This window comes from Cetorhinus maximus, chromosome 15 (assembly GCF_964194155.1).
Source record: "Cetorhinus maximus chromosome 15, sCetMax3.hap1.1, whole genome shotgun sequence".
Lineage (NCBI taxonomy): Eukaryota > Metazoa > Chordata > Chondrichthyes > Lamniformes > Cetorhinidae > Cetorhinus > Cetorhinus maximus.
Window position 1 is genome coordinate 83,730,045 of NC_135893.1, and position 14,416 is coordinate 83,744,460.

General features: G+C 43.3%; 1 protein-coding gene across 6 annotated transcripts in view; it reads right to left on the reverse strand.

The window, feature by feature from the left end:
• Positions 1 to 9,365: 9,365 nt before the first annotated feature.
• The window catches only part of crebbpb (CREB binding lysine acetyltransferase b), a 154,270-nt gene continuing 149,219 nt past the window's right edge, over positions 9,366 to 14,416 (reverse strand). For all 6 annotated transcript variants that reach the window (XM_078558784.1, XM_078558782.1, XM_078558783.1 and 3 more), the window contains 2 exons: positions 13,392 to 13,673; positions 9,366 to 12,437 (listed from right to left, as the gene is read on the reverse strand). In XM_078558784.1, the coding sequence (XP_078414910.1) occupies positions 10,227 to 12,437; positions 13,392 to 13,673 (2,493 nt within the window). In that variant the 3' untranslated portion in view covers positions 9,366 to 10,226. The remainder of the gene's footprint in view (positions 12,438 to 13,391; positions 13,674 to 14,416) is intronic.

The window sequence follows — 14,416 nt, forward strand, 5'->3', positions numbered from 1 at the left end:
GAGCAATGCCCCACCATTGCTGTGAGTAACTAATGAGAAAAATCATAGCGGCATTAAAAAGTCTTATTTTCATTTTCTTTGAACACATTGGTTTATTATAAACATGTTGGCATTGGGCTTTTGACTGACAATTAAGATCATCCAATGAGGTGACAAAGAACATGTTCCATTTCCAATTGGTGGGGAAAGGCCAGGCAGGAGGATGTGTCTGTCAGGCAACTGTTGGCATAAATGTGGGGGTGAGAGGTTATGTGATGAAACCACATGAAATATGTCCACAGTTGGCAAAGATTACATACAAAGTAAAGCTCTCCCTAAAAACTGTATGGTTGCGTAACCATTTGAAATGTACCACGCATGCAACAAATAATCTGTGCACAACCAAGGATCCTTTTAAGATGCACATGTCTGTGGCCTCACAGCGATCTTACAGGAAGTGCTTAGTGCAGCAAACAGGCCCACACAACAAAGAAAAATTAGAACATTACACTGTCCCTTCAAACATTCCTCAGGCATGTACAGCATGGGTTAAGTACACAGGAAAGAGTGCTCCACACTGTCCCATCAAATACTCCCAAGGCAGGTAGAGCACAGGTTAGGGATAGAATAAAGCACCCTCTACACTTCCCATCAAACATTCGCAGGGCAAGTACAGCACAGGGTCTATTCTTGGAATAATATAAAGTCCCTCAGTATCTCAGGCGAGCACTCCATGTCTTAAAGACTGGGAAAATCCCTGGTTCAATTCTTGCTTTCTGCTGAGTTGGAATTTAAAAAATTTATTCCCAACATGTGGTTGTCACTTGTAAGGCCAGCATTTACTGTACATTTAAATTATCCTTGCAAAGGTGATGGTACCTTCTTGAACCATTGCAGTCTGTGTGGTGAAGATACTCCCACAAAGCTGTTAGAGAGGGTGTTACAGGATTTTGACCCCAGTGATTATGAAGGAATATGTGACTTGGAGGTGGTAGAGTTCCAATGTGCATGCTGCCCTTGAGCTTGCAGGTTTGGGAGATGCTGTCAAAGGAGCCTTGGCGAATTGCAGCAGTGCATCTTTTGGATTAAAATAAACACTTGCATCTATAGCACCTTTCACAACCACCAGAGTTCTGAAAGCACTTTACAGCCAATGAAGTGCTTCTTAAGTCTAGTTACTATTGTAATGTAGTAAATGCAGCAACAAATTTACACACAGAAAGCTCTCACAACAGCAATGTGAGGTAATAGATTGTGGTGGGAAGAATAGGAGGGTCACTTATTACTTGGAAGCTGCAAGCCTGGGTGGAGTACAGGAACAAAGGGATCTTGGAGTACAAATACCTCAATTACTAAAAGTTGTATGTTCCATAGGTTAGCAAGGCAATTTAAAAAAAACAAACCAAGCACTGGGTTTATTTCTGGAGGGATAGAATTGAAAAGTAGGGAAGTTATGATCCTGTGCAAAACCTTGGTAAAGTACTGCATGCAGTTCTGTTCACCATATTATAAAAAGGATACAGAGGCACTGGGGAGGGTGCAAAGATTTGCAAGGATGATGCCAGAAATATATGGGGGTATGCATATCAGGAAAGGATTGACAGGCTGGGTCTCTTTTCTTGAAAAAAGGCTGAGGGGTGGCCTAATAGAGGTCTTGAGAATTCTGAAAGATTTTGATAGAGAGAAGAGAGAGAGAATGCTTCCTCTTGTGGGGAGGAGTATAACTAGAGACCATCAATATAAGATAGGCATGAAGAAAGTCAATATGGAATTCAGAAGAAACTTCTCCAGAAGAGTGGTAAGAAAGTGGTACTCACTACTATAGGGAGTGGTTGAAGTAAATAAAATGGATACATTTAATGGGAAGCTAGACAAGCATATGAGGAGAGGGGAATGGATGATTACAATGGTAGATTTAGATGAGAATTGTTATGGTGTAGGAGGTGGCCATTCAGCCCATTGTCTCTGCACTGGCTCTCTTGAGCATTTTAACTTAGTGCCAATCTCCTGCCTTTACTTCGTAACCCTGCACATTGTTTCTATTTAAATAATCATCCAATGCCCCTTTGAATGCCTCAATTGAACTTGCCTCCACCACACTGCATTCCAAACCCTAACTACTTGCTGTGTGAAAAATTTTTTCTCACCTTGCATTTGCTTCTTTTGCAAAACTCTTTAAAACTGTGTCCTCTGGTTCTTGATCCATTTACAAGCGAGAGCAGTTTCTCCCTATCTACTCTGTCCAGACCCCTCATGATTTTGAAAACTTTTATCAAGTCTCCTCTTAGCTTTCTCCTCTCCAAGGAAAAAAAGTCCCAACTTCTCCAATCTTTCCTGGTAACTGAAGTGTCTCCTCCCTGCAACCATTCTCGTAAAGCTCTTCTGCACTCTCTCCAATGGGTTCATATCCTTCCTATAGTATGGCACCCAGAACTGTACACAATACTCCAGCTGAGGTCTAACCAGTGTCTTATATAAGTTCATCATAAACTCCCTGCTCTTGTACTCTATGGCCCTATTAATGAAGTATAGAATACTGTATGCTTTAGAAATGGCTCTCTCCACCTCTTCTGCCACCTTTAATGACTCATATACATATACACCCAGATCTCTCTGCTCTTGCACACACTTTAGAATAGTATCATTTATTTTATATTGTCTCTCCCTATTCTTTGTACTAAAGTGCTTCACCTCACACTTCTCCGCATCGAACTTCATCTGCCACCTGTCTGCCCACTCCACTGATGTGTCAATGTCTTCTTAAGGTTCTACACTGTCCTCCTCAGAGTTTACAATTCTCCCAAATTTTGTGTCATCTTCAAACTTTGAAATTGTTCCCTGCACACCAAGATCTCGATCATTTATATGTATCAAGAAAAGCAAAGGTCCCAATGGCGACCCCTGGGGAATACCATTACAAACCTTCCAGCCTGAAAAATACCAATTAACCATTACTCTCTGTTTCCTATCCCTCAAACAATTTTGTATCCACTTGCTACTGTCCCTTCTATTCCATGAGCTATAACTTTCCTCACAAGTCTGTTGTGTGGCACCATATCGAACACCTTTTGGAAGTCCATATACACACATCAATGGCCTTGCCCTCATCAACCATTTCTGTTACCTCTTCAAAAACTCCAACAAGTTAGTTAGACACGATTTTCCTTTAACAAATCCATATTTTTCCATGTAACTATTAATTCTATCCCGAATAATAGTTTTTATAAGTTTCCCCACAACCGAAGTTAAACTGACTGGTCTGTAATTGCAGGGCAGATCTTTGCAACCTTTTTTGAACAAGGGCATAATGTTTGCAATACTCCAGCCCTCCCACACCACCCCGAATCCAGGGAACATTGAAAGATGCAAGGAGGTTGGACTGGTTGGCCAAGTTACCTTTTTTCTGTAATAAAAACAGAAAATGTTGGAAAAACTCAGCAGTTCTGGCAGCATCTGTGGCGAGAGAAACAGAGTTAACGTTTCAAGTCTGTATGGCTCTTCTTCAGAGCCTATGTAATCATACGTGATAATGACCTGATAATCTGTTTTGCAGTCTGGACACCCCTGCTCTTCAAAATAATGCCGTGGGATCTTTCACTTCCACTATAGGGGTGGACAGGACTTTGTTTAACATCTCATCTGAAAGACAGTACATCCAGCAAATGCAGCATTCTCTCAGTTCTGGACTACAGTGTCAGTATTGATTTTTGTGCTCAAACCCTGGAGTGGGAATGAACCTGGAACCTCCTGACTCAAGACATGAACGTGCTTCCAACTGAGCCATAGCTGACACTGTGGTGTACACCGCAGCCACGATGTGCTGGTGCTGGAGGGAATGAATGTTAAGGTGTTATGTGAGGTGCCAATCAAGCAGCTGTTTTGTCCTGGATGGTGTCAAGCTTCTTGAGTGTTGTTAGAGTTGCACTCATCCAGGCAAGTGGAGAGTAATCATTACATAGTAGTGCCTTGCAGATAGTGGATAGGCTTTAGGGCTTTAGGAAGTGAGTCACTTGCCACAGACTTTCCAGTTTCTGACAATCTTTATCCACAATATTTATATGGCTTGTCCAGTTAAGTTTCAGGCCAATAGTGACCACCAGTATGTTGATAGTGGGGTGTTTGACGATGGTAATGCCACTGAATGTCAAGGGAGGTGGTTAAACTTATTCTTGTTGGAGATCGCCATTGCCTGGCACTTGTGTGACATGAATGTTACTAACCACCTGTCAGTCCAAGCCTGAATGTGGGCATGGACTGTTTCAGTATTTGAGGATTACACCGTGATCAGTACCATTTGCAACTCATCAGTGGACATCCTCAATTCTGACCTTATGATGGATGCAAGGCAGTTGATGAAGCAGCTGAAGATGATTGGGCCGAAGATACTACCCTGAGGAACCCCTGCAGCGATATCATTGTGCTGAGATATTTGGCCTCCCATCAACAACCAAATTGTTCTTCGTGCTTTGTAGGAGACCAACCTGTGGATAGATTTCCCCTGACTTCCCATTCACTTCAATTTTGCTAAGGCTCCTTGATGCAACACCTGATCAAATGTTGCCTTGGTGACAAGGTAAGTCACTCTTACACTTCACCTCTAGAATTCAGTTCTTCTGTCCATGTTTGGAACAAAGCTGTAATCAGGTGTGGAGTCAAGTGGTATTGGCAGAATCCAAACTGAGCAATAAGCAGGTAAATGTTGAGTAGGCGCTGTTTGATAGCAGTGTTGATGACACCTTCCATCACTTTGCAGATAATTGAGTAGACTGATGGGATGGTAATTGGCCGGTTTGGATTTGTCCTACTTTTCGTAGGTAGGTCATACCTGTGCAATTTTCCACTTTGTTGGTAGATGCCAGTGTTGTGGCTGTACTGGAACAGCATGGCTAGGGGTGTGGCTACTTCTGGAGCACAGATCTTCAGTACAACAGCCAGGATGTTACCAGGACCCATAGCTTTTGCTATTACCAGTGCATTTAGCTGTTTCTTGTTATCATATGGTGAATTGAATTGTCTGAAGACTAGCATCTATGATCATGGGACCTCAGGAGAGAGGTGGACTATTGGTTGCAAACATTTCAGCCTCGTCTTTGTCACTCACGTCTGGGCTTTACCATTATTTAGGATGGGATGTTCATGCAGCTTCCTCCTCCCATTAGTTAACTGTGCAGCACTATTCACAAATGGTAATGGCAAAACAGCAGAACTTTGATTTGGTCCCTTGGTTTTGCAATTGCTTAGCTCTGTCTATAGCAAAACAGCAGAAGCAGCCTGCATGTCCTCAGTCCTGTATTGTAGCTTCAACAGGTTGGCACCTCTGCCTGGTGCTCCTCTTCTATACTCCTGATTGAACCAGGCTTGAAGGTAATGATGAAGTGAGGAATATATCAGGCCACAAGGTTGCACACATTGCGTTGGAATTCAATTCTGCTGATGATGGCCCACTGCACCTCAAGGATGCCCAGTTTTGAGTTGCTAGATCTTTTCTGAATCTATCCTATTTTTGAGTCAGGAACTCTCGTAACATTTAAGAAGTATTTAGATACTCACTTGCGTTGCCATAGCCTCCAGGGCTATGGGCCAAGCGCTGGAAAACGGGATTAGTGTAGTCAGATCTTTGCTGACCGGTGTGGACATGATGGGCCGAATGGCCTCCTTCTGTGCTGTAGACGTCTATGAGTCTATAGCCTAGTGACAGTGTGACACATAAAGGAACGTATCCTCAGTAAGAAGTTGTGACTTTGTCTCCATAAGAACCGTATGGTGGTCAGTCTTACCAATACAGCCAGTGACAAATGCACCTGTGCCAGGCAGACTGATGAGGATGAAGTCAAGTAGATTTTTTCCGTGTTGGTTTTCTCACCACCTGTTATAGGCCCAGTATTCGGATATGTCCTTCAGGACTCAGCCAATTTGGTTGGTAGTGGTGCTTTTCTTGGCGATGGATATTTAAGTCCCTCACTCAGTAAATTTTGTATCCTTGCTACCCTCAGTGCTTCTTTCAAGCCATGTTCAACATGGAGGAATACTGATTCACCAGCTGAGAGGGGGAAGGAGCTTGTAATCAGGTTTCCTTGCCCCCACTTGACTTGGACAGCTAATTTTAATTAGGCTCCTTTGAAACGTTTTGCCATGTTTTATCGACATTAAAGCACTCTCTGAATGCAAATTGTTACAGATCAGTTACTTTATCTATGACAGTGGGATGGTATGATTCCCCTGTTATAAAGAGATACTATAGAATTAATGGGATGGGACTTTTTGAAGGCCATACAAGGGTTTGCACTTGACATACCTGTACACCCAAGCTGTCTCAGAACACCACAAGGTCTCGGCAGTACCACATGTTTCTCAGCTCAAGTGTGTGAAATTTTGGACCAGTTTTTAAAGTTCCGACTGCATACAAAGATCTGTGACTCATCACACTCTTCCCTGAAGTTGGGATCAGAGCTGAGAATTTTTAGGGATATCGAGGTGATTAAAAATGTCACAAAACAGAGACACTCATAATAATCACACCCCTCCTACCAGGCCATAAAACCCTACATTCCAATATATGAGGGAATCAAATGATTATAAACTAAAAAAATAGAAGACACACCCCGAACTACAGAGTGAAACATTAGATTTATATTTGCTTTCAGATGTTGGTGACACTCGCAACACTATTTAGTGCCCATCCCTTGTTGGTTTGAGGACATTAGATGTCAGCCATGTGTGTAGCATTGAGCTGTCACATGTAGACCATACAGGGATGGCAAGTTCCTGAAGAACTTGCAAATTAGCTGGCTTTTTATCATAATCCAATAGTTTTTATCATTTTTACCAAATTGAATCTCATACCTTGTCATGGTGAGATCTGAACTCACAGTCAGGCTATCTGGTATATGTGCATGGATTATATTGGTCAGTATGCTGTCAGAATGGTGGGAGGGCAGACATCTGCATTACATTTCTCCTCCACACAACCACTGGGATAGATTATATATCTTTATATTATTCCCCAATCCAGAAGGGGAGGTTCATGTGCAAGTGACTGTGTCGATCACTCCACCATTTTTATGCTGTCTTGTGTTTCCATGCAGGGGAAATAACAGTTGCAAAGCCAGGCTGTAGAAAGTCTCAAAATAAGCTTCTAAATCAAGTATATCGTATGTTGAGAAATCTTGGCTACTGTCAGTGCAGAAGGGGTAATGAGAGGACAGATGAGAATTTCAAACATTTGACCTCCCCCATCCTTCTTTTAGTCAATGTTCAATGTCCAGAATCTCTCATAAATAGCCATTTCGGCAAGGCATTTAGAGAGGCCGCACACTCGTACCTCAACATGCAGACCTGTCTTTTGGACCATCTACTGGTTGAAACAGCTTTTACATAGTATTTCCAGCACAGGCAATTCGACCTAACCGGTTCATGTCGGTGTTTGTGCTCCACTTGAGTCTCCTCCCATCCTACTGTCAGCTTTGTCAGAGTAAGCTTATCAAGACAAAGGGTAGTAGTGATGGGAATTTGTTTTTGCTTCCAAGGACATCACAGAAGTGTCCCAACTACTGTCTGAACAACATGCCTTCAACCCAAGTGCTTTTTCCATTGCAGCAGTGTCAGATTGCCATGTTCCACATCAGCCTCCTTGTTCCCTTTCTGATCAGCAATGCCAAATTACACTTTATGTTCAGTTCTGTGCCATGGGTTTCCTGCTGTGCCACATTACAACTGTGGCTACACTCAAAAAGTACTTGTCTGTAAAGCGCTTTGCAATGAGGTCACGAGACACACTGTATAAATGCACATCTTAGGATGTGATTGTGTGGTCATTTTATCTGCTGAAACAGAAGGTTATCCTATCAGTCTGGACTTAATCCATGTCCCAGAAGTGAAGAATAGAGGATTATTACTTAAGGAAAACTGACTTAAATGACAAGTCACATCCTGTGGAACTAGTTTAACATATAGGCCCCTTGAGATCAGGGTGTCAGCTCAACGGAAGACAAAAACTGCAACCACTGGCTTTCAATTCTGGAACCTGTCTCATCACATTCACTTCAAATCGATTTAACATAATTCACAAACATGGAAATCAGTATGTTTGCAGCATCAGGCAGCAGCTTCTGGTGCAACAGGGCACCAGGTCTGCTGCTGGGGCTGCACTTTGTTAGGTTTCAGACATACTTTCCGTAGCGTTCAAATCAATTGAGCACATGCAGTTTTCTTCATGTTAATTCTAAAATAAATATTTGCAGAGAACAGATACACAAGGCACAAAAAAAGAAATTAAAAGCAAAGTGAAACACTGGCAAATTGTTTAAGGTGAAGGAACTGGAATGAGGAACAATGCACATTAAACAGGCACCAATGATCGCAAACCACTTTTCAAAAACCAAAACTGTTACGGTAGTTGAGCTGGACAGCAGGGAGAAGAGGAAGAAACAAATACACAGTTGCTGCAGTATTTTATACATGTTACAATAATGCAGGTTTTATTTTAATTGATCTTAACTGTAGTCTAAATAGGTCAGATGAATGGGATCTTGTAACTTTTTTAAAGAAAAAAGGATCCCACAGAAGGTAGGTACTGTCTACCCCTCCTATGTACACAGTAACATTGCTACATAAAATTAAACAAACAGAAATACAAATTTAAAAGGAAAATAACCAAAAAAAAAACAAACAAACATACACCAACTCTCTGCAGTCTGATGTGCCCAGTGTTAGGGCATGAGGTTTTAACTTTCCACAGTTGAGTACTTAATCGATCTTGTGTAATTCATAAACATATATACACCAACACCTGCATGCAGGCAGCTCAGATTAACCTTCAAAGAATTCAAGAAATTTTCAGCAAATCCAACGAAGGCAGTGAAGGGCTGTCAGCAACTATTATTCTATTCCCTTAGCTGAAGTATACACAAGTTACACAGTTGGTGAGAGTAGATTGAGGCTGCATAGGAATCAAGTTCCCAAAACTTTACACACCAATAAAAACTGCAGCAATTCAGATTTAAATTTTCTGTTTTCTTAAAAAAAACTCCAAAATAAAAACATGACAACTTATTAAAAACTGCACAAAGGGAGAGCACAGTAGCAGGGACTGGCTCTCCCATCATGGATGCAGGTCTCTAGTTGTTACTCTTCCCTTTCCCCTGGATACTCTAACTGACAGGAGGAAGGGAGGCGTCTGTGTGTAAGCGGGCAGGGTGCAGGATGGGAATTAGCGAGGTCAGTGGCTTAAACACAGTTTCAAAGTTTAGTCCTCACTGGTTTCCATTTTAAAACACCTTTTTAACAAGTAAGCTCTTTCAATTCTGGAAAACTGAATTTTGGAGTCCTATAGCTTTAATAGGATTCACCCAGACCTTTAATAAAGGGAAGTTTTTTTTGGGGGGGGGGGGGGGGGGCGGCGGAACCTAAACACGTATTCCCTTTTATTTTTATAAACACCTCTTTAAATACTAAAGAAATACAAACCTGTTTTCTGTTGCACACAGTTTATTTAACAATATGGTATATAAGTAAGAAATGAGTTTTAACCAGTTTATACAGTGATTGAGAGTTTTGTTTCCTTATTTATAGTAATTATATAACTTGCATGATTTACACTATAATTGCTTTCTTCTCATTTCAAGTTTCACAGAGAATAAAGGAGGAAAGGAAAGGATATTTCTTCTATTAAAATCAGCACAATCTATCAGTGATCATCCTAGTTTCACTAAAACCAGTTTATCATGAAACAAAGCAACAATTTCTACATCTGCAAGACAAAGTTTGGCATTTGCCAGTACATGTGTGCAATGGTCTATTCCTATCTATACAAATTTAATACTTGAAACGCCCGCACAGACTTCACTATAGAAAAACCTTCCCAGAACACGTCAGAAAATTATTGGTATACATTATATGTTGCATTTTTAAGGAAATTTTCTTTCCTGGTTTTTAAACACAAAAATGCTGAAAGTCTGAAAAATACAAAATAAAAAATATGAATAATATAACGAACTTGCTCTGTTTCCATTTAAAAAAATTAGGCAATGAGTCATTAGCAACAAAAGCAAACAGGAAACAAAAAAGGGGAAAAAACAAAACACAACCAGAATGTGCAACCAGTCTGAACAAAAAATATATTCTTTGTGTTTTAACAGCAAGTCATCCCTCAATGTCTAAGGAAGTTGCAGTTTCTTCTAGGGATTGATCGTCCCCAGACAGCTGAAATTTTCAGTACAAAAAGTCTCAGGAAAAATTGCTCCCAAATGCTACAAGTTTTCTTCCACAAATTTTTCTAGTGTGTCACATGTAATAGTGGAGCTTGATAGGCTGGAGCTGTCAGCACCCAGTCCTAAGTCGCCAGTGGCGCTATGTATAGCACTAATGCTGGGATTAGTCAGTTGTGGAAGCATCGCACTCTGTTCTGGGGTGCTAAAGTGTCCCTGATCCATGGGGTTAGCCTGGGGTGCTGCTAGTCCTGGGTGTGGGGAGCCGGTCTGGGGAGAGACATGGTGGGGAGAAGGTTGTGGCTGTATCCTTGGTGATGGGCTGGAATGTGGAGGTTGGGACTGGGGTCGTGGTGAGGGTACCGGCTGTGGAGACCGCACCTGGTTGCTGAGGGAAGTGGCAATCTGTTGGCTCTGAAGGTGAGATGACTGCGGCTGTCCTGAGAGCATGTGCTGTTGGGGGCTCATTGGGTTGGGCTGGCCTGGTGAGCCCATTTGCTGCTTCATCTGCTGTTGCTGCAGAATCCGTTGCTGTAGCGTCTGTTGGATGGTTGGAGTCCCGTCAGCTCCCATCCCTGGCTGACTCAGCTGGTTTATCTGTCCCATCTGGGTGATTTGTCCCATAGGCCCACCTTGCATGGACATGTGCTGCTGCATGCGTTGTTGTGGCATGGTTTGTGGATAAGCTGATCCTTGTTGTTGCTGGAACTGGGTGTGCCCTGCCATTCCTCCAGCCATGCCAGTGCCTTGCTGCTGCTGCTGTTGTTGTTGTTGTTGTATGAGCTGGCGCCTGATCAGCAGCTCCCTGTACTGTGGATTAATAGTTGCCAAGTTAGGGTTGTGTCCGGGATTCATCATGTTCATGGTTTGACCCTGGGCATTCATGCTGCTCAAGCCTTGCTGTTGCGGGGATAAGGTAGGCCGCTGGGCACCTGCCTGCATGGGGTTCAGATTCTGCAGTGGATTCTGCATGCCTGCTTGAGTGTGCATGCCCGCTTGCTGCATTCTGGGCTGGGGTTGAGGTTGCATGCCAGGCTGAGGTTGCATGCCAGGTTGATTAGCCTGGTACTTAGCTGTTCGTTGCTTTATGAATGCTGCCATAAGTTGTGGGTTGGACTTCAAAATATTAAGCACCTGCTGCTGCTGCTGAGGGGAACTGGGTGATTTCAGTGTTCGTAAGAGGTCCTGGAGAGCATTTGGGGGTATGTTGCTCCGTGGAGGTTGTTGGGCTCCTGGCATCCTCTGCCCTGATGATGTCTGCGGCGATGTCATCTGCATCCCGCTTCTTGACATGGCAGTCTGCAGAGGCTGTGACTGTGATAGTGTCGTTCCTTGTGGCCACTGCCCTGGCTGCATGCCAGGAATCACCTGACCCATTGGAGGCCGAGCAACTTTCATACCCATGGCTGGCATCTGGTTGACAGGCCCAATCTGCTGCCCAATCATGTTTTGTCGTGCCATCCCTAGACCATTGTTCATGTTTGCCATTTGGTAAAGCTGCTGTTGCTGCTGGGCCTCCAGCTCAATCTGCCTGGCCACTTCCAATGCCGCAGCTGGTGGGGGTTGAGCAGGAGGGGCTTGGGGAAGTGGTGCTACCTGGTTTGTGGGCTTTCCTTGTGAGACAGTGGTGGGGGGTTGAGTCCTCGGTGGATTGGGGAAGCCACTTGGCAAGCTGTTGGATGGCGGGGTCTGAGGCGGGGGTTGAGGCTGCGGTGTCTGAGGGGTGCTGGGCTGCTGTTGTCCAGTGGGTGTAACAGGCGCAGTTGAGGTAGGAGAAGGCAAACTTTGCTGAGGCACATTTCCGCGCTGCATGGTGGCCATCCTTCTGCGAAGCATTTGCGCTTGCTGCAGTCGGTGTTGCAGCTGCTGCTGGCGTAGCTTGTGTTTTATGTTGAGGCAGAATGGCACGGGGCATTTGTTCTCTTGGCAGTGTTTTGCGTGATAACAGCAGAGGGCAATAAGCTGCTTGCAGACAGGGCAGCCTCCGTTGGTTTTGCGTTTGCAGCCCTTGGTGTGCTGGACAACTCGCTTCATCTTCTGGCAGGACGGCAACGAGCAGTTCGCATTGCGGCACTGGCATGCGTGGACCAAAGACTGGATGCAGCGCTGAATGCTGAGGCGGCGAGACTCCTGCGGGCTCTTAGAAAGTGGATCTGGCTGGTTACTGCTCTCATCATCTAGCCCCAAGCCCCATTTAACCATTTTGTGCTCATGACCTTTAATGTTGTGGCAGTTGACACACAGGTCGTAGTCCTGGACAAGAGAAAGAAGAATGAGAAATGAGAACCACTGTATTTTAACGAACAGCTGATAATTTACTAGTAGCCGACAGAAGGGTGCATTTCACAACTATTTATTACGGCACAAATATAAACTATGCATCAATTTAAATTCATAGCATTTATAATTTTGATGTTGAGGAGAAGATTGATATTCAAAACAAATTAGCTTACATGGAAAAGAAAATAATTTAATGAAAAATTTATGTGTGTCAGAAGAGATGGGTTTCGGAGATGGTTTCTGGCATTTAATGTGCCCTTCTTCTCAGCAGGGACTCACTCCTGCTGGGTTATGGGCTCAGGACACTTTTTAGTACCTCAATCCAGTGGGCATTCTCCATACCTGAACTTGGGCAGTAAGCATTAACAGGCTAAATTAACTCAGAGGGCATTATTGCCAAGTTCCCTTCCATCTCCATCCACTCACTGACACACACTTTATACTAAATGGTGATTTTCCCCTCCCATTCCAAGTGGTCCTGCAGGCAAAGGCAGTAATCCTAGTTGTAACGAAAACAGAAAATGCTAGCAAAATGCGGCTGGTCTGGCAGCATCTGTGGAGAGAGAAACAAAGTTAACATTTGGAGTCCAATGTGACTCTTCTTAAAGTTCTGAAGAGTCATATTAGATTCAAAACATTAACTCCACCTCTCTCTCCACAGATGCTGCCGAGTCTGCTGAGTTTCGTCAGCATTTTCTGTTTTTATTTCAGATTTCTAGCATCCACAGTATTTTGCTTTTAGTGATCCTTGTTGTGTTGGGTTAACTGATCTCAGCCCAGCAACTTCAGTGCTTTGAGTTCACCAACTCAAGTTGGTTAATGCTATTATCCTTCTCCAAGAGCTCTTCACAAATAGTTAATTTACAAGGGTCACTCAACTTGAAACACTTAATTAACAGAGGAATGGCAGGAGTTAGCCAATCTTACCTCACAGACTGTGCAATGCCACCGTGTCTCTACATGGTGCTTGCACTCATTGCATGTGTAGACAAATCGATCCTGGCCTTGATTGTGCAACTCCACCAGCATGCACATGGTGGACCATTTTGCACGGCGCAATGACGAAAACTCCAAATGCTTGTCCCTGGCCAGCGTCAGGAAAGCATCACGGCCATCCATCAAATCGCAGCTCAGCAAGGAGTCAGGGTCCACAACGGAAGGCAAAGTGTTCACCACTGGTCCAGCATGGAAGTGGATCACAAAAAATACCTGAGAAAAATAGTTTTATTAGAAAGGAATAGCAAAGGTTGGGGAAATTGAGGCATTTCTTGAACATTAATGTTAACTGGGAAATTCAATTCACTTTCTAAATAAATATAGCTGAACCAGAAACAGGAAAATTTGTCCACAGTTGTTTCACAGGAATGGAAAACTCCACACCTAATATTCTACTTCCTATGCTCCAATAAATCATCTCATCCCATTTGCAATTATAAATTGAGGATAAAGTGAACTTTTCCCCTTAAGAACAAGGCTGGACCTGACTAAGAGCTTTTACAGGGAGTATGGGCCCCTGAGAAAGATCCTGAAGGTCACTATAGGTCTTGGTTTGTCGAGGGCACTCGGAGTGAGGTTATGGGGAACTGGGCGTTAGTTTAATTATGGGTGTCTTGTCTTCCACTGGAGTTCTTCCACTAACTCGTCCTAAATAACAGAGTACAAGGCTCCATTTACAAAACACTTTCAAAATACCAATTAAATTTGTCAAAAGGAGGCAAGAGAGTTTTGATGGTCAAAGCTAGACACAAAATGGTTCCCCTGCTTTAGCTTATCTTAGCATTGCCAGGCTATCCACAAAAAAAGTCTGAATAACAAGTGACTCAGCATCTAACTCTTAACTTAGGTTTCAAACTCATTCTTGAACTGTGAAGCAGTATTCTTCTTTTTTGGCTGCTGTGTGCGCTCTCCTTCCCCGCTCTGCTTTGATCAGGTGGTGGAAATGGTGCAGCCCT